Source organism: Pomacea canaliculata, linkage group LG13 (genome assembly GCF_003073045.1).
Source record: "Pomacea canaliculata isolate SZHN2017 linkage group LG13, ASM307304v1, whole genome shotgun sequence".
NCBI classification, from domain to species: Eukaryota; Metazoa; Mollusca; class Gastropoda; order Architaenioglossa; family Ampullariidae; genus Pomacea; species Pomacea canaliculata.
The window spans coordinates 15,008,832-15,036,686 of record NC_037602.1 but is presented as its reverse complement, the minus strand read 5'-3'; the positions used below and the strand labels follow the sequence as shown (position 1 = coordinate 15,036,686).

The window sequence follows — 27,855 nt, the reverse complement described above, 5'->3', positions numbered from 1 at the left end:
TCTTAACTTGAATTCTCTCAAAAAGTATTTGACATTGGCAACACTTTGATTTTCTCAAACAAAACCATAACCGTATTTATACAATCTAGTCACTATAGTCTGCTAACCTAGTTATCATCATAATGCAAATTGAGAAACATTTCAAAGGCTTTTTTTTTTTGGTAAGTGTTCACGTGGCATCTGAAGTATCTTGATCCAGTATGCAATACATCTAACAAATGAATTAATTAAGAACTTGTATTACTGGACTGCTGGCAGTCGATTTCCCCCCCCCCCCCCCAAGTTAACTGCCAAAACGAGGCATGATACTTAAGCTTCCGGTTTATTCACATTTTAGATAAACTACTAAAACGAGGCATGGTACTACGTAAGAAGCTTCCGGTTTAGTCACATTCATTGTTACGGCTCGCCGAGACTAACAGCGGACAACATGGCAAGAGGCTAAGAGTTGGTCTTGGCAGTCCATGGTGACATAAAGACTTGGTGAGCGAGCGTTTTACGCATCAATAGGCATTTTAGGCATCAATAAAATCAAAACTCGTGTGAAATCAATACTGCCCACTGGACTAATTATAGCGTATCTGGCAACTTAGCCGGAGACCACCTGAATTATGTTTCGGCCCACATTTAAGTGATTCGTGGACCACACTTTGAGAACCACTGATCTAGTATATAAGAATTAAACTATACTCATTTCGTTGTTGCGGGTCACAAATAATGCACGTCCTGCCTTCGATGTGCTAATCATTCCGACTTCAAGCGCCTAGACTAGTTCAAGAATTATATCTGTAGGGTCCGATACCGGTATCATTACCAACTTCCCACCCATCTTTGGCTTGGGAGCTTCTCTTATCATCAAATTCGAAAGTAGCTATCCTTGGCATTGTCTGCCCCTAGCTTTCTGCTTTGTCTCGTTACGTAAGTTCGTGGATGTAAGCATCCTTTATGCTCAACCAAGGGTAGCCTGCTATATTTCATTGTAATTATGCATTATTTTATCATGTGTAAATTTCTTCTAATATACATACCAAATAAAAAAAGGTGTGCAACTTCAACTTTATTTTTGACATTGAGTTCTAGCTGACATTTTGGTCGATTAAAAAAAAACCCAACTTAAAGTATACTTCGTGTATAGAAGACAATGTACAAACTTGCATAAAGTTTTACTTCTTTTTTCCAGAAATTTGAATGCATATATGCTTATGTCTCACAATGTGTACTCAAGGAATTATGGTGAATGAAGGAAGCATATATATAGTATGCAATTTGTTCAGCTGACATATGATTTTATTGACTGCAATTTGCCTCTCTCACGTGTAATGTTTATGATGTCACGGAAATAAAATGTTATATTATTAAAAAAAGTTTTACTTCTTTTGAAAGCTTTCTTAAGTCTTGACTGAGTGCTCAATATAACGGTGTGAAAATGCTAGCTTCACAGAATTAGGAAGTGCTAGCATTAACGCGCGGAAACTGGGAAAAGAAATTTTATTACAATCAAGCTGGTGAATTGTTGTTTCTTGAAGTTGATAATTTTTAGATGTAGGTTAAGGTGTTTTTATAAGGAAACTGCAACTATATTGACCTATTGACTGAACCTGTGCAGTCATTCGATCAGCATTTGAAACTTAATTTTGGTTACTTACAATTTTGCTTCTTGTGTATAAAATAAATTGCAATCTTTGGAAAATTCAAGAAATTCTTCTGTAGTTAGGTAGAATTACTATATCACTGCTTTCAGCTTGTGGCACCGCAAGAGGCTATTCTTCATAATTATGATAATTGTACTAGTATAACAGTATGAGCATATATGTGTTATTGGTGCTCATGTGTATGCATTCATTTTGTTTTCAGTCTCCACAATTCTGCAGTGGTTAATTCAAGAAGTATACCAAACATTAGAAAATGCAGTTGACAGAGATATGGCAACTAAAATTTTAAGCTTAATCGAGGAACATAAAAACATTATTAATGCAAGATTTTGTGATTGTAAGTAATACACTACTTAATGTTCTTTTGAATTTTTTTTTTTGTAGCTTAGAAGCCTAGCTTTCAACAAATGCAAAGTCATAGTGAAAGAAGTGTATAGTATCTGTGACAGAAAGATTAAAATTTAAATGAAATGAACATTAGATCATTATAATACACCTCATACCAAGAGTGATTACTAAAAAAAAAATTCATATGCTGTGAAAATATGAAACTCAATAACTTGAATTTAAACATTTTTTTTAGTATAGAGATTGATATTACTTTCAGGTTGTGCTTGATGATAGATTACTATACTTGAAATTAATTTATCAATAGTCTAAGTAATTTCAGTGTATGTTTGCATGTGTGTACTACAATTTTTTTTTATTTTGACATCTACCATTCTGTTATGGATAATGAGCTTTATTACCAAACACTAGGAAACACATTTGAGGAAGGTTTTACAACTAAAGCTGAATGGCGGAACATCAGAGGACGGACCTGATTCTGTTGCGAGAATCTGCCAATCTCATATCTGATGTAGAACCAGATGCAGTTCCTGAGCAATCTCCAGATCAGAACTGTGAGTAGGATTTCTAGTTTAGCATCTAAAAAATGCTAAAAAAGGATATTATTCATATTATGAAGCAGTAAAAAGCTGTCTAAAGACTTTTGAGAACATGAACCTTAGAATAAATGAAAATTTAATGTATGTATAAGAGGTGAGTCTTTAGTGTGGATATGTGTGTGTTCAAATGAGCGTGATCATGCATTTAAATCATACATTTCATTATTTATTATTATTTAATGTGTGTGTGTGAAAGAGAGTGAAGATACTTGCTAAAGAAAAACTGTATGCATTGCAGCATGTCAGGAAGCAAGTGTTCTTCTTCTACACATCCAGTACAAGGTTTAGAAGCCAGGCTTAGTTCCTTGACTTTAGATGAAGACATTGAGCACTACAAAAATCAATTTCCAGAGGATATTAGATCAGATATATATGATGCTATGATCCTTCATCAAGATGAGGATAAACAAGAGGCATTACAGTTTTTATCATGCATTAACAGTAACGTTTGTTTCCGCAATGGAGAAAAGCCAAAGGTTGTTCTTTATACAGATGTTAGGTCAGATATCGGTATTGCAGTTGGTCAGTTAGATGAGAGCTTACCTTTGTGCACATATGTTTTCCTTTTTGTCACCAAAAAATTCTGTTTAGATGCTTGGATGAAATTTTCCAGCCAGACTTGTCTTATGAATGCTATCCGAAATGCAGAGAAAAAGTGGTCAGTGGTCCCAATATTTACTGAACCCAAAAACAAGCAACCTATGATATACCACCATCCATTATTTCTCTAAAAGGCATCCAGTACTGGGGGGAGAAAAAAAACTATGTCGATTCACTGCAAACAAAATTGGAATGCAAGCTGCATGTGCGAACAGATAAAGAAGATAAGCTGAAGCATCAGCGAATATTATGGATCATGAAGAAAAAAGCTGAGGAAAAAGAAGACGCAGACAGAAGAAAACAGGAGATACAGCAATTAAAGAAAGCTTTACAAGAAAGATAGAAGAACGAAAAGCAGGAAAAAGAGAATAGAGACAAGAAAGCAGAAGAAAAAGAATAAAGACAAGAAATGCATACAGCTTCAAGATCAAGAAGAGGTGTAGTAACTGTTTCATTCCAAAAGCTGAAGCACAAAGTAAAGAGCACTTACAGTATGAGTTATTGCAGTGAAATGCCTACAAGATTAGAAATTGTCCAGAAAATTCAGCTGACAAGTTTGCAAAACAGAACACCTGTTTTTATTAATATTCTTATCCCAATTGTAACTGCTACCTGTGGGAATATACTAAACCTTGTATGCTTGCAAGTTACAACTCTGTTTTGGGACCGAATTATGGTAAGATCCGAACGATGAATTTTTAAGATATTTTATCTCTTTTCACAATATGCAGAGTTCACAAAAATACAAGGAATTTAAAGTGACAAAATTGCTTTTATGAATATTCATACAGTAGTTATGATTTATAAAGCAGCTATATTTAAATTTATACATTTTATTAGACTGAATCTAATGTTAAATGAAGTATCTTGCATTTATACTCTCAAGACAAACATATAGCTACTCTGTATCTATTTTTTCACTTTTCAACTTTTTCATTTTTATGAATTATAAAGTATTGTCATAATATACTGTTTAAGGCTCCACTGCAGATGTGACCTGTTAAAATAGACATGGTGAATCTTGTTAGATGTCCTGTCTTATACAAGAGGAAGCCTCCTAACCCCCTCAACACAGTTTTTTTTGTCATTGTCAGATATGGCTTGATAAATTTCAACATTACCACCATCAGTTTGTGGGAAGGGATGGGTTTGGCTGCCTTGCTTCCCATTCATGATTGCTGTCCAAATTTGTTCTTTATAGTAGAGGTATGTTTCAATTTGTTCTGTTTGGGATTTTTGTTTTTATTTTATCATTTACAGCCACCCCTTATATCTTAGAAAGAGGAAAAATAAAATTGCTTGGGAGTAATGCAGACCAACCACATAGCCCACGAGGTTACTGTAATGAAAAGAATATTCCTGCCAAATTTGGTATAGATTTACACAGGTTTCAACCACTGCCTGCCATACGTTCTGCCTTATTTATAACATTATCATAAGATAGCTATTTAAACTGTCTCAGACATTTCTTATGCACACTGCTAGAGGCAAACTGGAACCTAATTCGCCTATCAGTCCAATGGGTCAGTGGACAATGCTGCCTCTAGCTCCTGTGCAAGCCTCCTCTTTGTAAACTACAGCTCCACCTTCATTCTGCAAAAACTTTGTTTTGAAAAGCTATTGGCTTTTGATTTCTCGCAGTTAGCTTCTAGATCCTTTTCCTATTGCACTGACTCCAGAGAGAGTAATTGCCTATCCAATAATAGTCTGGTGGTCAGTACAGGCACACCACAAGATTGGGTCCTTTATCTCTTCCGGATGGACCCATTTGGATAGTGAAGTTCGCTGTTAACACCATGGTGGAAAGTCTTTTCAAACAATGATGAGTCTGTATACCTAAGTGAGCTCTAGGTCACCTGGTGGCATGGTTTAGCAAAAATAACTTTCGCTGGTTAACCATTTCAGGGTCTTGGGAAATACCATTTTGAATGATCTCAGCTGAGACAACGTTGTGATATCTATTATCAAGAAATGCTGTTCTTGATTTCTCTTTCCCACACACCAAAAGAAAACCATAAGGCACGATGTCATAAAACAATATTCTTGATATATACAAATAAACAATCTGATCACAACAAATATTTTTTTGATGATTTTTTCTCTTCCTTTTGTTTCTTTGCCACGGATGACTTGGCCTTGATTTGAGTCTGTACTTCTTCTTGCAGCTGAGCAAAGAAAGCTGTGGATGATGAAGACACTTTCCCTTTCTTGTCCTGCAATTTAAAAAAGTTGAAATGGAAAACCAAGTATAAGTTAAACAAAATTTATACACACACACACAAATTAGGGTTGATTTTCGCTGCTAACTTTCCAGCTGTGATGTTACTGTCGACTTTTGATCTGTCACTTTATTTGAGTCAAATTTATGTACAGCATGAGTGTAGTGAATGCTTGTACTCTATGTGCAACCCCCACCTTCTCTTCAACAAGTGCACAATGTTTTGAGTGGTCGCCATGCAAATTGCTTATATGCTTCCCACCACCTTGATCTCTTGCTGTACACAACTCTCTTTCAGTGAGCGCATGAGAGTGAAAGATAAATGTCTATGTCTGCGTAGTTTACACAATGTAAAAGTAGTATTATTGCATCTGTAGCCAGGAATAACAGAATGGAGATTTTCTCCAGAAACAGATACACTAATCAAACGTAGCTAAAGCATTCCTGCCAGATTTAGTGGGAATTGGATAAAAGGTATGGACTTGATCACGTACCAACATTACACTCACAAATGCACAAACATGATCATGCATGAAACAAAGGGAAAAATATTCTTATGTTTGAAGACGTAAGCAAACGAATAACTCAAACACTTAAAGAAATCACATACCACTGGAAAACTGCAGTGAATTATTTTCTCCTTAACAATAATTTTTTTTATCCCCCAACAAGAGTTTTAAATAAAATCTCACTAAAATACTAATAAAAATATTAAAATTAAACTCGCATATGCACAGTATCATACTCTTTAGAAGCATGCTCATCTTGCACATCTGAAATGAATAAAGTGCATGTATACATGTGTTCATTTACACACAGTTAAACATGGCTTGATAAGGTATTCCCTATAATTCTGAGAAAAGTGATTTGCAAGGATATTTAATCAAAGTTATTTACTAAGATTGTCTGTTCTAATCCATATTAACTGTAAGGACGATTTCTCTACTGCAAGCCCAACATTAAAGTTTCACTTCTTACTTTACTGCCTTTTCACAGTGCTATTATGCCTCAAATTCTATACAAATATTACAGCTTGCTCACCTGAACCAATTGCACATTGCTCGATGTTTTGCTCTGTTTTTCAAGCTCCCGGAGAGCTCGTTCTTTGCTGTATTTGTTACCAAGACCAGGATTAATTTTCTCTACTGCTTTCTGCCGCTTATTTTTCTCCTTCTGTCGTTCCCTCTGTGCCATTTTCTTCTTTCTTCTCTCTCTTTTCTTATCGGTGTCTGTTCTTTCATTTTTACCTTTGAATTCTCCTTTAGCTCTGGCCTGGTCAAAACAATGAATGTATCTTTTAACAAGAACATGAAAGCTTGTCACTTTGTCATTGAGTTATGGTCACATGTAAGTTGCCCCGAAAAGAAAAAAAAAAGGATGTCTTAAAAAAAAAAAAATTAACAGCAATATTTTCACCTGTACATTTAACAAGCTTTGTTGTTTTTTTTTTGTGTATTACCACTTGGTAATGAACAACTGAAATGGCTGCTTTGGTAACTTACCTGAATTTCTTCAGGTGCCAGAAGTGCAGCATCACTGACAGCCACAGGTATGATTTCTTCCATAGCAATAGATGGCATGTTGGAGATAATCTTGACTTCTGGCATGGCCTGAAAACATAAAATTATTACAATATCTTGTCATTTCAGCGGTTAAAGACACTTGACTCTCTCAGCTATTAAATACAGTCTCTAAATCTTGACTTAGAATAGGACATGCAATACTTATGGCTAAAAAGATACTTTGTAGCAGAGATATATCACAATGAATGTAACTTCAATCATAATAAACCCTATGAGCTTAAGAAAAAAGTGTTTTAAAGCTTTGCAATTTACTTCTACATACATCATAGCAAACAGCAAACTTCACAGTCCTGACATTGCTTAACTAAAAATTATCTAAGCAACTTAATATTAACCTCATGCCAATTTCAGATTAATACTAACATTTTCATTAATTAGGAAGGAATCAATACTTCTTGACATTCACAAAAAGAAACTTACTGGCTTTGGTGTGTAGCAAAAATTTGACAAAGCGTCCAGCTTGAGGAAGAGAGCCTGCATCATTTTGTTTACCTCTTCATGGACAGGATTCTTCTTGTCTTCCTCTTCTTCCTGATAAAACAGTGATAATGTTTGCAGAATAGTTCACCATGCCTTCCAAGACAGTCTTCTGCTGATTTTGTTAAGCTAGCCAGAGAATACTTTTCTATTGCTCTCTTGAACTCAAAAGTCAAAGTCTCTCTTATGCATTGATAGGAAAAGTAAAATGAAGGTACTTTAAAGACCATCAACCAGCCTAGAAAATATACAAATTCCCCTTCCCTTCTACTAATTCACTTCAAGTAGACATAATGTAAGCAAAATGCCTGCTGCAGCTATAGCAGTTATTACGCAGCATACTAGGATCAAGTATGGTAAAAATATCTAAAGAAAACTTCAAGAAGTCGCAGAAAGGCAAACTTTCAGCAATTTGTAAGCATGCCATCTTAAATTTATAAAACAGTTCAGAATTCTTTCAAGGTTTCAAAACTTACAGCCTGTTGTTTAAGATACTCCTGTTCATAAATTTCGCCGAGGGATATCTTGCTTTTCTCTTGGTCCAAGTGAAGTCTCTTCTTAAACTCAAACACTTCTTCCTTCATTCTTTCCTTACGCACAACATCATCCCAAGACTGCAAAAAAAAAAAAAAAAAAAAAAAAAGGATTATATGTGTGTTAAAAGATAATCACTGTTCAGTGAAGCTGTAACATTATGGCAAGATGGGTGATATAAGGTTAAATAGCTAGCACATTAAGGGTTGCTGAGCCACACCTGTTGCACGAGTAATTAGATTTTATTTTAGACAGCAGAATGGAAAAGGGGAAACGATATAATTAACTGTTGCCTACCAGCAATTACTTCCCAAGTTAAAAAGTTTGCTATTTTTTGGTAGTTGTTCAGAATACGAAGTATGTGGGTCAGGAAAGTGTGGTCGCTCGTCCCCACAAGGCGGCGCCAGTTTGTATAATGCCTGTTCCCTTACAGCAGGGGTATCAAACACACGGCCTGCAGGCCACATCCAGCCCGTCATCAAATTTTACCTGGCCCGTGAAAGAATTTTAGTTAATCACTGTTAATGACCCGGCGACAAGAAATGCAAACAACAGAAAAGTTCACGTCGAACACAGCAAGTGATGTGATGATTGTAGAAAACATGTTTTCCACTTTTAGTGAACACCAACAGTGCACTGGTCAAGTTACCACCGCTCTTGTTAATGAACTGAAAGGATGGTCAATGTGGCGCCCATAAATCTGAGCTGCGTCACGTGACACGCTGGCCTAAACACAGCAGCGGGTTGAAGATTTTGAATCTAAGATCACAGCAGACATTTTTCACTATAGTAACAACACAAAGTGAAGCTGCTGTGAGAGCAAGTTTAATTGTGGCAGAGGAGATCGCTGTCAGCCGGGCTGACAGCGATACTTTTAACTAAGCCACTTTAGAGTGTAATCCAACTAAATTTTCTCTTCACCCCAAAAAGCTCCAACTTTTGTAGTCTGCAATAATTTACTAAACAGCACTCACCTTATCTTTGATGCGTTGCTTAATTATATCTTCAAGCTTCATTGTAGTTTCTTCTGTAATTTCTGGAGCTGTAGAATTACAAAAACTTAAAGACTCACTTCCCATTGCATAAATTTTAACTGTTTAAAGAAATCAAACTGCAAAGTGAATAAATTCTTTGGTATCTGCAGATATTTTTTTTACTGATTCTTACTACTTGTAGAATGTTACTATTATTATACTATATTACTAATACATATTTTCTGTGGGTTTTGCATTTTAAAAATAGGCAGATGAAGTAAGTGATCTTCCACAAACATCTTCCTCTTTGGTGTCTTAAGCAACTCTCTCCAGACATAAGGGCTCATTCTCTTCTACTTAAGTCTTTTTTTTTTTGTCTTTTAACTACTAAGCAATGTAATAAGTGGACAGTTTGGTGATTAGTACAGCAGTACCCGAGTCTGTAGAAGGCCAGAGAAGGAAACTCAGTGAGGTAGATAAGATGGCCCCATAACACATGGGGTCAAAAATAACTGATTACCCAATGACTGCAGTGTTATGGGACTACCGTTTCCATGTAAAATAGTTGTTTTTCTCAACTAATTAGCATAATGATGGGTGAGTAGAATTTAGTGGACATTTTACTACAAAAAAGTCTGCATGTTTAATTCAACACTGAATCAGTTGTTGACCCCAGCAAACATTCCGACCTCGGAAAGCTACCTGAACGACTGGTGTGGTCAAATGTCAAGTGCTCTTCCAGAAGACTGTTCTCTGGCCTCAAGCTGCTGCTGACCTCACCACTCATCAACCATGACTTTGGCTGCAGGCTGGCCTCTTCCATTGCGGAAATCTGCTTCTGAAGCTAATGTTAAAACAAAAGTTAAACTAATAAAAACTGCAGAATGCTCACACATCATGATCAAGGACTACATAAAACTTCTTTCAGAGCTGATAAAACTGTTAAGACCCAGCAGTATTTCTTTAAGAAAATAGCATTCCGCAAGTTTCTGCACTACCTGTAATAAACTGTAGCCCCTTCTGTATAAATCAATGGAAAGCAGCAAGCAGTACTCCTTCACTTTACACCTTTAGGAATTATCTCCCTTTCCAGCAGCAGGTGCTCATTATTTGCTCCCACTAACCAGATCAAAGAGAAATTGGAATCCATGCCAGTAGCACCAGCATGAGTTCTGCAAGCGCAGAATAGCAGAGATGATGTAGATCTTTTCCTGACAATTAACTCACCTTTTCTTGCCTTTTCTCAAATGTGGATAAAAAAGGAGTGGTAGCATTTGAGGGTGAGACATCACGAGATGCATCGTCACTGCTGTCATCACTTTCACTTGAAGCTAGCAAACTGAATACAAAGTTTCAAAATAAAAAATTTTCAAATTAATGTTTTAAATTAATTTTCATGTTCTCATACCATCACAGAAAGTTATAAACATCTCCAGCCATTATTTTAAAGTGCAAAAGTAAACAACTTACTAGTGATACATTAACTTTGCAAGTTGTTATCTGACCAAAATCTTTCACCAAATCAGCCATGAGGGAAGAATCCCACTGACAATAACTGTTACTCTGAGGTAGGAAGTTAAAATGCATGAGGAGAATTTACGTTTCATTGTGTACTTTTGTGGTCTGTATGATGGTACCCACAAATCATTTTTACATTTGGAGATAAATTCTCTTAATTCCTGTTTAAAAAAAAACAAAAAAAAAAAAAAACAAAAAAAACACTAAGTACAAAATAGTCATAAAAAATTCTTTTTTCTAAAAAACTTTAACATAATTAAATTACTTTCTGTATTAAAAACTCCTTACCTTTTCTGTATTAAATCCTCACTGAAGCGTACTTTCTTTTTAAAATCTGTCTCTTCATCACTTTCAACCTCACCTTCATCTTGTGTGCAATAGAGGAGAGAGAAGAAAATAAACCAACAACTATTATTTTCCTCATGTTTAAACGAAAGGTAAATGTAGCAGTGACAAACTTATGTTGCCATAAAGTATCTCATGTTATTTCATATGATTATTTATATTACTCATGGCATCTTTAAGAATTTCAAGTAAAATATCCTTTATCAAAAATTCCAACTATTAGGTGACTGTGACAGTAGAATCTTTTGTGCCACATGTTTGATGAAAAAGAAATAAGCTAATGGTGTTGATTTAACCCCAACCACCCCCCCCCCCCCAAAAAAAAAGATCCATGGTTATAAAGCTTTAGCACAAATTTATAACCTGGACATGAAGCACAAAGCAAGGACTCTATGGTTATTAAAAAAATACATTTTAAAAACATGAAAACCACAGGTCCATAATTAAACTTTTAAATGCAAAATCTTATAAAAACAATTTCTTTAAATTACTGATTAATAAATTCCAAAACCTCTGTGTATAAGATGTACAGCATCCTTCTTAGCCATATATATATTTATGCTGTCATTAAGGGCAATGTACAGACCAGATGTTTTCTTTCTCTTTTTCACTCTTTGTATTGCTGTATTTGCTGCCTCATCATCAGGTGGATCAAAAAAGTCAGCATACATGGCACCCTGGAATAATATTGGCAATGTATCAATATATCTAAAGTAGAAAACACTTCTGCTTCAAAACAAGTGTTGAATTAACACATCAAAAATATTGTGTACTTAATGTTTACAAAGGCAGGTAATACCATGCAAATATTACTAACTGTACGGATACTATTCTTATTTTTTTTCATTCCAAAACAGGCACCAAGTGTATTGGTGATCTTTCCCAACACCATATGATATCTGTTCTAATGTCTTAAACTGAGGCTATTCTACTCAACTAGCTTATGCAAATGTTCCTTGGATCTAGTATCTAACAAGCATGAGGAACTTTATCATCAGAGTATTCTTAAAATATTTTGCCTTGATGACAAATTTACTAGCACTTAATGACTGACTGACTGACCACAACTTGATAACCCAACAAAAGCTAATAGAATGTGAAAAAGAACTAAATGAGTTACTTATCACAATATTTTCTCACAAACTTTTCACCAAAGAAAACCACAGGATATCACAGAAAGTTTATAAAGTTACCTCTTCCTCTTCATCACTCGGAAGCTCACCAAACATATCAACATCTCCGCTTTCTTCTTCCTCTTCACTGTCAGAGGTTTCCTCCCCCTGTTTTGCATCCTTTTGCTGCTGCCTTATTTCTTTTTCATCTTCTTGCTGAAGGAATTCCTCCATCTCAGCCAGTTTAAAAAATTTATCATCCACAGGCGTCCTTTCAGCTCTTTTTATTGGACCTGTTTGATATGAAGACATTTTATACATATATATATATAATTTATAAACTAAGTTCACATGGATGTGTTGATCAATGCTTTTATGAAAAACAGATTTTTGATTATAAGCCTAATCTACACACAAATCAGTTGTATGTGTAGATACAGTCAGAAAATGATGAAATATGTTACTACACTTAAGTTGCAGTGACAACAGCACAAGCTATGGCCCCAAACTTTTTCAGAGCACGAAACAAACTTACATAACTATACCTTTATCTTTCTTCTCGGCCACATCAAAGTCAAAGTCGATATCATTTTCATCATCATCATTCAAGTCTCCCTCATCTTCTTGGAGATCACTACCCTTGAATAATTCTTCATCATCAGAGTCACCATCTGTAAGCTGAGTGTCGGGATTTTCCTCATTCAGTCTTTTCTTTATTTGCACAATTTCATCATCAGTATCATCAGTGTCTACATCATTTATCTCTTTTTCACTCAGCTTCATAGAAGGTTCTGCTGGTGATATTCCTTTGTGATGTGTGTCAATTTTGGTTTTGCCACTTGCCTTCTGACAGCTGAAGGACAATAAGGCTTTTTCCAGATTTGATATAGCCAAAGTTTCTAAGAGACCCTTTGCTGTTGAATCATTCTGCAACTCCAACTGCTGCCACACCTGCTCATCATCAAAATTATCTATAACAAGGTTGTCGACGTACACGGAGCTGTAAGTGCTATCGTAATGGCGGCAAAATTCATACACATCTTTGGTACTTTTTTTAAGAATAGAGGCCCATTTTGCATCTGGTTTGATTCTGGAAAAATATAAGGAGAAAAAAAGTCACAGAATAAACTTTTACCAACAACAATAAACAAACAAGTTATGAAGTTGCAGTTTCTGGCCTGAATGTGAACATCTGAATGTTATTGTCTATTTTTTTTACATTACATAGCTTTAGAGCAATTACACTCTTACTAATTGTCTAATGTCTCTAATTATTCACTGTACCTTGAGGACTAATCTTATCTATTGAATATACTTTCCAGCTATTTATCAAATTTTGCTTCCTTCTTCTCCTTAGCTACTTTCTGCTTTGCTTCTGAATTTGGCTCCTCCAGTCTTACGGATAGGTTTGTAGTAAAATCACCACCATCAACAACAACAAAAATAAGTGCCAGCAAATATTAAGTGTCCGATCCAGATGAAACGGATTTTTTTTTCGACCAAGAAAATATACATTGGGGTTTTTGATCATGTCCCATCCACTTAGGTACATATCAAACATATACACGTGAAAAACCACACAACCATGCAGTCCCGAGAATAAAAATGCGATCAAAAAGAGATCTTAATATTAAAAGATGAAACTTTTTAGCCATATTACTAACCCAAGTCTGTCTTCTGGCTTTTTAGTTATAGCTTCAAAATCTTTGAAAACGTTAGACACCAATGCCTCTATGGAAAGCGCCATGTTACGGTCCGTGATAGCCGAGACTATTCTCCACTAGAGCTAGAAGTTATAATAGAGAGATATCTACCCTCTCTGGTTATACTTCGATTTAATATCCATATGAATTTATGAGCAAATATAAGACAATTCTTAAAATGATTATTAATGATAATATTAAGTGAAATAGTTTATTGATGTTTTTCAATGAAACGTTTTGATCGAAACAAAACTTCAGTATCACAATGGGAGATAATTCATATACACTGGGAATTCCATCCTCAGATCGAAGAACGCTTGTGTGACTCGGAAAATATTAGCGTGGGTTAAAACGCTCACTAGTAACAGGAAAGAGTTTTCTATGGTGGCATGGTTTCGGAAAGAGAATTAGGTTCATAGGTAAGAAGATAAAGTGCCTTTTAACTGAACTAACGATATTGTTAAAGAAACGTGTGGATAGAACTTCCTGTGTACGAACCTTATAGTGGCTCAGGCTCTTTATCGAAGTGTGTGGTGTTTTTCAGCAGCTAAGGTTATTTTGCGTTATGGTGTTTGCTAAGGAGAACATGATAATTTCCATACAGACAGTGACTTTATTTTCATAGTTTACACTGTACTGTAGTTGCATTTAAATAACATTCTAAATAAAACTAATCCAGTGTTAATAATTACTTTCAGTTTACTTAAGTTTTTGTTAATTTTGCACAGATTCAAGAAATGTTACAGTTTGCTTCAAACTCGTTGTTTATAACTTAACGTGAGTACAAAGAAGTAAAGAAAATAGGTGAAGAAAACTATTTTAGTCGTTAGATTTTTCACAAGTTAGCACACGTTTATTTTCATTGAATTTCGAGAACCAGCTTTAAAAAGTTTTTTTTTCTAAAAAATAAGCTAAGAAACAAATTTATTTCTTAAGGGCATTATAATAGCTATTAACTTTGCTCCCCTCTGTTCAATAGTATCAACCTATGACATCCTACCATTACTCTATAAGAAAGTTCTGCCTTAATTGCCAGTAGCATGTAGAGAAGAATTATCTCAATTTTTCACAAATGTCTGTTAAGCCTTAAGTAGTAGTAGCAGAAATAATGATGAGGATTTATATAGCACTCTTTCAATGATTTTTTTCAGAATGCTGTACAAAAATAATATGCAGACTGAATCATCAACAACCTTGCACCTCTATTTGCATATAACAGACATGCTCACTTCTACAACACACCCACTCGTACACAAAGCAAATAACAGACACACATTATGCACGCTCATGGTCAGGGAAGGGTCACAATGAAGTTGCTGCTCTGAAAAGATGCGTCATAAGAACAATTTAGTAAAAACAATTTTATTGCATGAAAATGATTTGGAGAATTTAACAGTGTCCGAAGATAAGGAGAATTTAGTAATAGATGTTGGATAATAAATCCAATTAGTACATCATTGTTACTCAAAGTTATAATTTTTTTATTTACAATTGGTTGTTGATGTTTAGTGTGGCATTAGGACAACTTCACAAACAAGTGTCATCCCTGTAAAATGAATAAAGCATTTTAAAATAAATGTTTTTATGAAATTTTTTTTCTTAGGTATGACTATAACACTTTTAAGGGAATTAAAACACAATGAAAAAAATTATTGTGGCCATATGCTCCTCAGAGGAGCAACAAGGAATAAACTAACTAAACAAAAATTAGGCTTGATGAAATAATGCTAAAGAGCAATGATTTTTGGATCTTCTGTAGCAACATCTATGGAAATCCAGCTGTTTACCAACATGGAAACAGTCTGTTGATTTACAGAAGGTTTTGCCTTGAAAAATATATGAGAAGAAAGCTGATATACATATAAGTTCTTTTAAACACAGAAAAGGAACAATATTTAATAAAACACTTGCAAAAGCTGTAGAGATACACAAGTACTTTATACAGTTGTTTAACTTGTTTGCAAAGAAGTTCTTTGATTTTAATTAAGAGGTGGATATTTCTGGTTGTGCTTAATGATGAATAATAGTATTTTATCATATGATCTTTTAAATAAGCAGAATGTGTATCTGATCTTTGATCACATTCAGGCTGTTCATTGGCACAACCATGAGCACCTGTCACCAGTCCAAGATTGGCTGTCCTTGGTTCAGATCTCATCTTTTTTCACTGATCTTTTTCAGCATGTGGCACTCAGCTCAAAAATATTCAGCTTATAATTGTGTCTTTACCTTCTCAGCCTTGATCAATGGCACACCATATATTACTTGTCAGATATCTTTGCCACTGTTTTAAACGACATAAATCTGTCAGTAGCTTAACGAAGAAAGATATTTCCATATTGTTATTGTTACTCTCTTTTGATTCAATTGTTTATGCTAACTTGAATTAATAACATGTATGTTATGAATTGTAATATTTTATTCTCAAAATTGTTTGAGCTGTGCTCGTATTCAGTGATGGCGAGGCGGCATGGCCTGAGCAATAAATTTCGTTCATTTGTTTGTTATCTCTCACATATACAGAGGTGGCAGGGAAAGAGGGGAGGGAGCAAGTCTGACTCAGTCAAAGTGATAGATCAAAAGATGGAAAACTTGGAAGAATTAACAGCATAAAACAACCCGGGAAAAATCCAGGTAGCCAGTAGGTCAATAATGTGTTCACATGTATATATGTGTGTGTTTGTGTGTTCATTATAATTTGTTTTGATTTCAGTGTTCAGATTCTGCTGTGGTTTATTCATTTTGAATATCAAACATAGAGAAACATTTGATAGAGGTATGAGGAGAAAAAACAAAAACTGAATGGCAGGACATCAGCAGACTGACCAGATGGCAGCATCTCTTGCATCACAAGGATTACAAGAGGATGCAGTTCCTTTTAATTCAACACCTTTGCATCAAAATGGTGAGAAGCCATTCTCTTTTCTTGTACTATGTGCTCAGACAGAATTTATTCTTGCATGATTATCTGATTCTAACTGGGTATTTTAGGCTGTCTTGATGTTTTTGTAACTGTGAAGCCTAGGTTTGTAGATCTGAATGAAAGGAAAGTTAAAACATAAAAACAGAGTGTGGATGTATACATGAATATGTATGTACGTGTGTGAGAGAGATATTAAAGAACTTAACTTGTGGTTGGAACATTGCAGTTCCCCAAAGAGGAACAGGGATTGACCTGCAGCAGACAAGGTCATCCCTATCATCAACACCAACTTTTGCTGTACCACCACAAATGTGGCATCATTCGAGGACTGCTATATCATCGAGTCTTCCATCCCAGAATATGCTGACACAAGAAAGTAGAAGTATTTCTCCAGTTAACCCAAACTCAGGCAGTGATGCATTGTCACTGCAGCAAGATCTTTTGAAGCAAGTTGATCCAAAAGCTGTAAAGGCTGTAACTGGAATCATACCATCCTCAGGATCTTCCATTTCACCATCAATGTCAAGCTCACTTACTGACTTGCCTTCCCTGAAAAAGACTCCGTCTTTGAAAGTTGACGATATCTCAGATGAAGACATTGAGTACTACAAAAAACAGTTTCCAGAGGATATTAGATCAGATATATATGATGCTATGATCATTCATCAAGATGAAGATGTACATGAGGTATTACAGTTTTTGTCACGAGTTAACAGTGATGTTCAGCTCAGCCAGGGAGAAAAGCCCAAGGTTGTTCTTTATACAGATGTTAGGCCAGATATCAATAATGCTATTGGTCAGTTAGACGAGAGCTTACCTTTGTGCACATATGTTTTCCTTTATGTCACCAAAAAATTCTGTTCAGATGGTTGGACGGAATTTTCCAGCCAGACTTGTCTTATGGATGCTATTTATAATTCAGAGAAAAAATGGTCAGTGGTTCCAATATTTACTGAACCCAGAAGACAAGCAACCTACAAAATACCAGCAAGCATTCGTTCTCTGAAAGGCATCCAGTACTGGAGTGAAGACAAATTTTATGCAGATTCCCTGCGAAAGTTGTTGGATGACAAGCTGTATGTGCGAAAAAGTAAAGAGGTTGAGCTGAAGCATAAACGAAAAATGTGGATCTTGAAGAAAAAAGCTAAAGAAATACGAGAACAGGACAGAAGAGAACAGGAGACACGGCATGCAGCAGAAGAAGAGATGCTTGCACGGTCATTGTATGAGAAAGCAAAGGAGAAGAAAGAAATTCAGCACATGAAACGCATACAGCTTCTAGATCAGTCAGAAATGGAGCAATTGTGTCAAGAATACAGCAGGCATACATATGAAACAGGATATCTGCAATATCTTTCCAAGTGTTTTACAGCACCAGCTAATCTTGATAGCTATATGGGTGCAGATGTTCCACCTGTGTTTCATTCAAGCCTGAGTATGCCACACACGTCAGCTGTACAAACCCCTTCAGGCACATATCTACCTCGAGAAATGACACAGAGTCTTGAAGGAACCAGCAGTTACATCCCACATTTCAGTGTAAGTAATTTGTCATCTGACTCTGGACTTTCAAAGAGCATGGATGATTCAAATACATTTCCCTCTTTGACAGCACCACAAGCCCAAATATCAAAATCTGTAGGTACTGAACTGTGTCCTCTATCTGTATCATCAGACCATTCGAGCCCATTGTCATCTGGGTCAGGGTCAACGTCAACGTCACAGATGCATTATAGTAACACAAAAGAAACAACACTGGGTACGGGTAGTGAATTTGTCCCTAGAGGCAATGAGATGGATAAGCGTTACAAATATTTTGATCTTCCAGCTACTGATCATAATAAAACTGTGGCAAGTCCAGGCAGCATGGGTGTTCCACAGAGGCTTGGAGGAAACAGCCAAGAATCCATCTTGCATTTAACTGAAGATACTTCTGCACAGCAGCAAAGAGGGTTATTACTGCCAGCTGGTCCAGAGAGATTGTCGGCAAGTCCTGACATTGAAGAGGATATTCCTCCAGCCTCTCGAGTCAGTACTGGCAACCTAGGAGAGGTACAAATGCTTCAGCAATTTTCGTCCCTCCGGACAGAAATTAGTGGCACACAGATAAACAGTGATAATACTGCATCTGTGCTACCTAGACAAAGTCACTTACCATCACAGGCTCCAGGGAATATCATGGCTGGTCCCACAAACCCATTCGCAGAATACCAACATGGCCCACATGTTGGCAGTCATCATTCCCCTTTGATGGCAGCATCTCAGTATGTATCAGGTCTTCAGTACATACCATCTGAAAGATTCCCAACCAGTGCCTCAGTGCCAGGGCATTATAACCCTTATCTTCACTTGGGTCAGCAGGTAAAGGAGGTTCATCACCACCACTATGTTAACCCCTATGTGCCTCCAACTATCAATATCAACAAGGTGGAAAATGTAATGGTGGGAGAGACAGTTCAGATTACCCAAAAAGGCAACAGACGTGGGAGACATAAGGCAGATTGTCAGTCACCAGTCAGGTGAGCAAAATAAACATTTTTAATAACCATGGCTTGGCAGTAAATGAGTATAGAAACTATTGGGGCATTTTTCAGTGTAAATTTTGATCCTTTTTTTTTTTTTGGCAAGTTTTTAAATATAAAGAATTTGATCACGAAATTCCTAAATATAAAAATCCTTGATGAGGAATTAAAGAAGCGTATGTAGATAGTAGTTCCAGATCATTTGTGCTGGATCCTGTTCCTTCTTTTATTCATGTAGATTGTATTGATGTCTTGTTGCTTGTAGATTGTCTTGATGTTCCTGTTGAACTGGTGAGTTCAAGTCTTCTGTTGTTTACTCACTTATAAAGGAGTCGTCTCAGGATCAGAGCTGTTTGAGCAATTGCAGTCCAATATTAGATGTCTTTTCTGTTCAAGATTTTGGACAATATTGTTTTTTCCCAGCTTCTTGTACATGTGGAACAAAATTTTCTTCATAATCCATTCCAATCTGCTTACAGAAAGGGTCAAAGTACTGAATGTGAAGATAATTTTCAGTGATCTGCTTTTGGGTTTTGATGATGATACAGTGTCCTTTCTTGCATCATTAGACTTGTCATTAGACAGCACTGTTTTGGCGTTCATGATGCTGCTTTCTCCTAGTTTTGCTCTTTGGTCCTAACTTGACCTGGACTGTGAATACAAACAATGTGTACTCATATTCTTCTGCCTTCTTGTTTGAGATCCCGCTTGGGTCAGTCTTGGGACCAATAATTATTTTTGTGTGTGCTTTATCTGACATTATTAATCACGATAGCATTTCACATGTAAGTTTTGCTGATGATACACAGTTTTATCAGTTGTCTCTATTTGCTGAAGTCGATGACTGGTGACTGTACAGTGCAGGCATAACAACTTGAATGTCCAGAACCAACTACAGCTAAGTTGTTTCCCCAGGGCAAAATGGGGAAGTTGAGGAGAAGCATCTTGTTTCCAACATTACAAAGCAGTGTCTAGACCCTGCAGATATTCATGTTTCTTTACTCTAGGAAACCTTTGCCACTACTTTACTACTATAGCTGCAAGAATAAAACATATCTGGGGTCAGAACACCACTTTATAACCTCTGAAAGAAAATGCTCATGTCCTTGAATTTCTCATATTGCCCCAGGGCAATGACTTACCCTCCTTTCACAACTTTGGCCCTAGGCTTCATTGGGGCCTATTCACAAAGAATGCATGGATAGAGGTCATTACCACATTCATACATCAGCGTGGAATTAATTGTTAGCTTAGGCCACTCTTTCACCACCTTTATATCCAAACTGAAGGCTTACCTTTTTCAAAATCAGTGATTTTACCCATCCATGTCTGGACTGTGTGCTTGTAAAATATGTGTTTGTGCATGCAAATGACAGAAGAGAAGAGAGTGAAGGTTTATATTGGATTAGAATTGTATTATTAATTTTTTTCTTTATGCACATCACATTGATCATACCATTTGGAAAAGCCATACATAAATATTCATCATTATTTATAAAATAAAATTGCAAAGTATAAATGCAGGGTGGTGATTTAACCTCAGGGTCTCAGCATAATAACACGTGTAAATTAAATTAAAGTACTCCAGATCATGTTAAAAGTATTTGCCAAGTTCATCAGAAAATCTTAATGATTGGCATCAGGAGTCTGAAGATATAACAGAGTTTAGATGTTTGACATGTAAGTTGATTTGTAATAAATAAATCAGTTACCCTTGAAAGCCAACATTTTCCCAATACATTTTATGAACTGTCAGTGAAAGTTTTACATGCATTACAATATAACACTGATAATTAAAGCTGTCTAAGATCAGAAATCAGGATCCTGATAACATTAGAACATGTACACTGGTACTTTTTTTGTACATGGTCAACAAAAGCCTCAATATCATTTTTTAACTGGAAGGCTTAGGAACTGGTTTAAAAACCCTTGACAAACTGTGGGTCTGAAAACCCCACTAGTTTTAGCTGGGATATGAAAATTTGTTTCATGGATAGGAAACCCTGGAGATAATAACCACAAAAATCTTAATAATGTATTACTTCTTTGTTATGTGTAGGGATAGGGAAGATGGCTTTCAGGATACTACACCAGGGGAGTTTGATCCTGAAGAGCTGGTTTCACGATGCCCTGACTCTTTGAGCTTGCCATCAAATGTGCCCATCAGTGGACTGACAGGACATGTCACAGCTGATAGGATTCAAAGTCAGCCAGTGTCATCTATGACCAGTCCAGAATGTAAGCCATTGTACAGCAGGGTCTATAATAGCAGAAGTCAGCCAGCATGTACAAGCCAGAACATGTGGGCCTAATGTGCTTCTTAATCTTTTAAATCTTCTTCCCCTTCTGTGTTATCATATTGCTTCATATATAATGGTACTTTGCTTTCCTGTGGCAGTGCCGAGCAGCTGTTATCATACCGCTGGACATACAGTGAAACCTTGGTTTTCGTTGATAATTTGTCCGAAAACAATTGGTGAAATCCAAAACCGATGAAAACCAAGGCAATTATTTCCATATGAATCAATGTAAATCCAATGAGTTCATTCTAGATACTCCAAAATTCATACCAAAAAACATTTTATAGAGAATAAATACAGTGTTTAATACTAAAAAACAATAAGGAATTAATATAAAATCAATGGTGTTTATTATAACCATCGTACCACAATGCAGATCTGTCGTCTGCTAGAAGTGTGATGCGCCAGTCCTCTCCCTCAATCAATGGGTTCAGCAGACACCAGTTCGGGAGATGACAGCCCCAGGAGTTGTTTAACCAACTACCCTCTACAAAAATAAAGAAATAATTTAGTGCACTTCTAGAGTGCTACACAATAATAAAAAAAGCACTAAAACACTGGAAAGCAATGGAATTGTTTGGCTAGATGTGTGGGGTGATGCTCACACAATGAGAAGCTGAAGCCACACCGAGCAGAACATGTGGATCGCCTTTTGTTTTCGCAAAATTAGCAGCGATGTCATGGGGGGCATGCTGACAAAATCCTAGACAATTCTAGGAAAAGAATTGACAATAACTGAATTCAACAAAAACCAAGGTTTCACTATATGATGGTACTTCACTTTTTTGTAGCAGTTTTGTGCAGTTGAGCATTAGCTAGCACTACCAGCTGTCTGCTTGGGACAATGACTGCAGTACATTTGAAGTTATCCTTGTCTGTGCATAACTTGAAAACACAGTTTTCTACAAAAGGTGCAAGCTTTATTATGACCAGAAATGGTATGATAAACCAGTATAATTAAAAATTTTAATATCACAGATGAAAAAAAAAATAAGTATCAAATTTACACCTTAAAAGTTTCTGTTTTTGACAGTGTTTATAGGTCAAAGCAATGATCGAAAAAGACTTTTAGTCATGTCCTTTATTGGCTATGTTTGATGAGTATGGCCTATTGATGTGGGTAGCAGGAAATATGCTAATAGTTTTTGCTGCTGCTTACATTGTGACAGTTATAATAATTCCTTGTTCGAAAATTTTCAGTGCAAGGAGAAGGATCAAGAAAAAACCTTCAGTATGGCCTTGCAGACCTTCCCAGAGCACATCCTAGTGTGGGAAATGGAAGTATTAGATATCCACCTCCTTCACCACACGAAGGAATACCAGCTGTGGCAGTAAAACCTGTGGCAGTCACAAAACCTTTTAATTCGTCTGCAGAAAAGTCACAGTGGAGGAGAGAATATGATGCCCAACATGAGACTGAAGTCAAGAGACCAGGTGAATCCAGAACAGAAAGTCGAGAACTTGTAGATAGTAATAATAGTGAAACTGAAGAGGAAACCACATTAAAAAGTAAGAGGACATGATGAATAACGGCAATTCTTTTTAAAATTTAATTTTTTTGTTTGGTGAGGTTTGAGATGGGAGAGTGGTTCAGTAATGGTGACCTTAGGGCAGCATGGCATGGTATTAAGAATAGGTCCTCTGTTTAGCTTGTGAAATGCTTTTGAAAAAACTGTTGAACTTGATGTGTTGATGTGTGTGATCTTCCCAACAAGCTTAATTCTTTTTTATGTTTGCTTTGAGAAACACAACTTCTCTCATAATGTTTCCACACTAAAACAGTCCCTGAGGCTGGATTAGTGATTGCCCAGTCCTCTGTTGCAAATCTGTTGAGTTGAGTAAATATTAAATAGGCCAGATGGGATTTGTAGACGCACCTTCCATTCTTGAGCCGAACAAGGGAGCAGAGTTTTACAGCATGTATTCCAGCTCTCTGTAGATTCTGGCCACATTGCCAATATTTGGAGACTTTCACATACTATACCTGTCCCCAAAATCATTCAGCCCAGTAAACCCAATGACTTCAAACCAGTCACTCTTATGTCAATTATCATGAAATCACTCGAGGAAATTGTAAAGAGTGAGGTTATGACTGCTGTTGATCAATATCTTGACCTGCTGCATTTTGCCTTTAGAGCTGGAAGAGGTGTTGATGCTCAGCTGTTTATGATAAATACACTGTACAAACATCTGGAAAAACCTAGAGCTCATGCCAGGCTTCTCTTTACTGATTTTTCTTCTGCTTTTAACACTGTGCAACCTTATTTGTTAGTAGAGAGTATAGTTTTAGACTTCCATCTATCCCACACCAGCTAACTCTCTGGATCCTGGAATGTTTTTACAAACAGGCAGCAGAGAGGTTCTGTTAACGATCTTCGCTCAGATCCTGTTGTCACCTGTACAGGTTTCTCTCAAAGCTGTTACTTGTCTCCACTGCTTTTCATACTATATACTAACAGTTGTAGAAGCACTATGGATAGGAGCTTTCTTACTAAATTTTCTGATACACTGCTTTGGTGTCACTTTTGTATAATGTTAATAGTGGCGCTCTTTCTTACTTTGTATGCTGGTGTGATGAACACTTCCTTGTCTTGAATGCCTCGAAGACTAAGAAATTTATCTTTGACTTTTGGATGAACAAGCCTAAGGCAGTCATCAGTAGTATCCATGATAATGCCATCGAGATAGTCTACATAAATATATTAAGTGCTATCTTTGATAACCAGCTTAAATGTGATGTCAACACTGACATGATCCTCCATATGAGCCAGCAATGCCTATGCCTCCTAGGGAAACTTCAGTCTTTCTCTTTCAGCTCTCTCATTTTCACTTGGTTCTATTGGTCCTTTGTTGAAAGTTTCTTCACTTTTCTTTCATATCTTTGTTTCACAACCTCATCCTAGGGAACAGGAATAGTTTTGTCTCCCTTGTTAATATCTATTCCAAGATCACCAGAACCAGGCAGAAAGACTTGGCAGTCTTAAGTCATCAGCAAATTCCTAGGAAGGCATCTGGCATCCTCACTATTCCTGATCATGTGCTGGCTGTGGGTACTTGATGTCTGTATGCAGAGCCAATTATTACAACTCATTCATTACACGTGCCATTCATTTGATCAGTTATACTGGCCATGATTTTGTATTAGCCTGAGGTGACCTAAGGCCACCAACTGTCTCTTACTGTTGCTGGGAGTATGTGTTTATATAATGTGTGTGTGAGAGAGAAATTATTTCAACATGTGTATGTTCTTATCTGTAATTTGTTAGCATATGAGCACTATCTGAAGTGGCCCTTGTAGATTAATAAAGTTATATTGGTTGATTATCATGCAAACAAACTGGTGTAGCATAATAAAGGGTAGAGGAAAAATAATGATACTATATAGGAAATTGAAGATTCTTCACCATCTGCTTTTCCGTGCTGACAATTTGTAAAGCCACTAGCTTTTTGTTTTTCCTTTTCTGTTTATGTGAATAGCATATGGTATACACCAGTTCCCATCTATTTATGCTCACACCATAAAAAGGTATTGACAGACAGCATTGAGCTGCATGATGGTGCATGTTGTTCCCAGCCAAATGCTGAATGTCTGTAAACTGCATGTTGAATGTCTATAAATATGTGAATTTGTTATGTAAAAAATCTGACAATTAAAATTTTTCCACCATGCAAGGTCAATTGCAAAAGCACATACCTTTGAAACTTCAAGATGATGCTCTTCTTTTGTGTGAAACTGTCACCATTTTTTTGTTCTTTCTTTCTTTTTTTTTTTTTGTTTAGTCTGAGCTTGGGCATTTGTTAATTTATTCCATAGTGAGTGAACTTGGTCTATGTTGAATTCATGTAACAAATGTTTGTGGGTTTTGTGTTGATGGATGCAGTAAAAAGACCCAATATTTTCTCAGAGTGGCAGTTTGCTTATGAAGTTTGGTTTCAATGGCACTAAGAAATGTACACTTGTTTCTGTACTAGTTTCATTCTGACTTCTCTACCTTGTGAATGGAATTAATAAAAGCTTGGAGATAGTAATTCTTGTGCAAGACAGCTGTTGACATTGTTTCTAGAAGGTTTTCATTTACAATTTAGAAAACGTGTGCTCAGCTGGCCATCAACATTTCAAACTTGATGGCAGGTCAAGTCTTTTTGGCATTGAACTATAAATTAGTGGGATAAAACAACTATTTAAATTTATGATGGCATTTTTAGATTTAAAACTTTTACTACCATCTCTCTCCAAATATTGTTTCTGTAATATTATTTGCAAAAATATTGGTCTGTAAACAATTTAAAATGTTTTTGACAGGCTGGTTTAAAAGCTCAAAAGCTGGCATTACTTTTTATGAATTATTAGTGTTATTATGCAGGCCTACAATTATGTAAAGCACATTGAGTCTGGCTGATGCTGGAGAAAGGCACTATACTAGTGTACTATTTATTATTGCTTCCTGCGCTGATGAAAGATCATGCTTAATTTATAGAGACATAATCTTTATCTGTTGATAGAAATATTTTTATTATTTGCAGTGCATGCTTGAAAGCTGTACATATTTATGTTTGGCAAATGCTGAAATGTTTATTGAATGATTAACTGTTGTGAATATTTATTGTTCATGTTTTAACATGAACAATTACTTTTATTGCTATGTTCAGCTGTTGTACATGAGTAACTCAAATGTTTACAGTTGCACATACTGATTATATGCATGTTTAACATATGAGTGACTTATAGGTCTTACATTTCTGTGCCATTCTGCAATTATGATTGTCAGTATGATACAGATGTGGCATATTTAGTATACAGTTGTTATTTTAACTACAGAAGTCTGTTGTACAGATATGGGAGGGGAGGGTATGGAGTGATGGGGTTAGCATTGTGTGTATGGGTTCATATTCATAGAAGTGGTATGGATGAACATGGTAGCATAGACAGTAAAGATGTTGACTTATAAAACATTCATTTATTAAATGCTGCCTGAATTGAGAAATTTAGGATGCTTTCAGTGTAATATATGTATATACATATTTTTAATGTGTATATTATGGAGAGAAGCAAAGGGTTTAATGTTAGAAAGGTGAATTGTGTGTTTCAGTCTGTTACTAAATGAGAAAAATATACCCAAAAATTTTGATTAAAAGAAGTATGAAACATTCACCATATGTGCCATCTAGTCTTATCACTGTTATAAATGGAATTTTTTCCTGTTGACTGGTGCTGATGTTTGCATTTTTCAGTGGCTATCTTCATATTTATTTTTTACTGCACAAACCCACTGTCATTGCTGCATCAGGTCTTAGGAAGCTATAGTTTATTACACAGTAATCAGACTAACCAGTGACCAAAAGTTTGTACTATTTAGTGTTATGACATGGATTTCCTTCTTGTTAAGCCACTGGGCTGACCTATTTCCGGGTATCATAGAAAATCATTTGTTATTGGAACAAAAATTCTATCTGGGAAATGATTGTTTCATTTCACAACAGGAAAGAACATACCTTTAAATGTGTGTTTACTTCATTAATTTATCTGGCAACCAATGGTGACATTCTTTGGCCTTCTCTTTGAGGACAGCCCACTTGAAGTTATTTCACGTTTCCAGATAAGAACTTTGCAAGCCATTCTTTCACTGTTGAACTGCTGATGCATTATCACTAAAAGTTGTTCACACATTGCAATCTGGTTCTGTTGTTTCATACCCCCCAATGCAGAAAAAAGAGTTGGAACTAGCTATTTCTCTCTGTAGCATAATGAAATGTAAAGCCATGACAAGCATGATGACAATACAGATGTCAAATAAAATATCATAAAAACAGCATAAATTTTTTAGTTGACCAAATTAATAGCTTGCTTTTTAAAATTTGAAAATGGTCAGCACTTTTGTAACCCGATAATGAAGTTTACAACTGAGAATTGCATTCTACATAGGTCTTTCCAATGTCCTGTTTTTCTGCTTTTTAATGTAAGTTGGTACTTTAGTACATAATGATTACTGCTAAGAGGAAAGTTTTTTTTTTTTTTTACTAAGCATCGACAATGTTGTGGATCGTGACAATGTTATATATTTGTAAAACAATAAAAGAACTGAAAAAAAACTGCCATTCTGCTGCTTGATCTACTGAGAAAAACTCAAGGTTGCAACAATTAAATGTATTCTTCTCATGCATATTTCTTTTCCAAATCAAGACCGATAGTGAAATTTAGATAAATCTGGCCAAGAGAGTCCTTCACTGATTCCAAATGAAAGCAGTAATACACCTATACGTACATGCATAATCAGCCATCCACTCAACAGTTCACAACTTTTATGTGGTTGAGCACGGTGCGCAAAAAGCAGGCATCTGGTGCCAGCTGGATGCGACCACCGAGCAATCAGTTAAAATAATTTTCAAATACTAGCTGTTTAAGTGGCTGCTCCGTGTAACGCGACTATCCACTCGTTTTCTATACCA

At 36.0% G+C, this 27,855-nt stretch overlaps 2 protein-coding genes and 1 long non-coding RNA gene across 4 annotated transcripts; 2 read left to right on the top strand and 1 right to left on the bottom strand.

Moving 5' to 3' along the window:
- The first annotated feature begins 348 nt into the window (after nt 1–348).
- LOC112554159 lies at nt 349–5,278 on the top strand. The gene is made up of 4 exons (XR_003097210.1): nt 349–483; nt 1,855–1,989; nt 2,412–2,554; nt 2,838–5,278. It is a non-coding gene; the product is annotated as an uncharacterized LOC112554159 (long non-coding RNA).
- On the bottom strand, nt 5,227–13,757 carry LOC112554158 (U3 small nucleolar ribonucleoprotein protein MPP10-like). The gene is made up of 13 exons (XM_025221784.1): nt 13,625–13,757; nt 12,506–13,050; nt 12,042–12,253; nt 11,435–11,525; nt 10,792–10,870; nt 10,213–10,324; nt 9,688–9,829; nt 8,986–9,053; nt 7,954–8,091; nt 7,421–7,531; nt 6,920–7,027; nt 6,459–6,689; nt 5,227–5,412 (listed from the first exon to the last, which is right to left on the bottom strand). The coding sequence occupies exons 1-13, from the start codon at nt 13,705–13,707 to the stop codon at nt 5,269–5,271; spliced, it is 2,064 nt and encodes a 687-aa protein (XP_025077569.1). The 5' UTR covers nt 13,708–13,757; the 3' UTR covers nt 5,227–5,268.
- Nucleotides 13,758–13,943: 186 nt separating this feature from the next.
- LOC112554108 lies at nt 13,944–26,560 on the top strand. 2 transcript variants are annotated; one of them, XM_025221713.1, is made up of 5 exons: nt 13,944–14,082; nt 16,423–16,568; nt 16,813–19,105; nt 21,168–21,346; nt 22,609–26,560. In XM_025221713.1, exons 2-5 carry the CDS (start codon nt 16,466–16,468, stop codon nt 22,929–22,931), a joined length of 2,898 nt encoding a protein of 965 aa, XP_025077498.1. In that variant the 5' UTR covers nt 13,944–14,082; nt 16,423–16,465; the 3' UTR covers nt 22,932–26,560. The 2 variants fall into 2 exon arrangements, with proteins under 2 accessions (XP_025077498.1, XP_025077497.1); XM_025221712.1 differs by having other exon boundaries at nt 16,377–16,568.
- The last annotated feature ends 1,295 nt before the right edge of the window (nt 26,561–27,855 follow it).

Bases quoted from the DNA above. Each gene is read 5' to 3' on its own strand.
- LOC112554108 (XM_025221713.1), top strand. From the start codon at position 16,466: ATGGCAGGACATCAGCAGACTGACCAGATGGCAGCATCTCTTGCATCA. The intron at 16,569-16,812 runs GTGAGAAGCCAT...GGAACATTGCAG, and splicing joins AACACCTTTGCATCAAAATG to TTCCCCAAAGAGGAACAGGG. The intron at 21,347-22,608 runs GTAAGCCATTGT...GAAAATTTTCAG, and splicing joins ATCTATGACCAGTCCAGAAT to TGCAAGGAGAAGGATCAAGA.
- LOC112554158 (XM_025221784.1), bottom strand. From the start codon at position 13,707: ATGGCGCTTTCCATAGAGGCATTGGTGTCTAACGTTTTCAAAGATTTT. The intron at 11,526-12,041 runs GTAACTTTATAA...ATATTATTCCAG, and splicing joins CGAGTGATGAAGAGGAAGAG to GGTGCCATGTATGCTGACTT. The intron at 7,532-7,953 runs GTAAGTTTTGAA...CTGTTTTATCAG, and splicing joins AGTATCTTAAACAACAGGCT to GAAGAAGAGGAAGACAAGAA.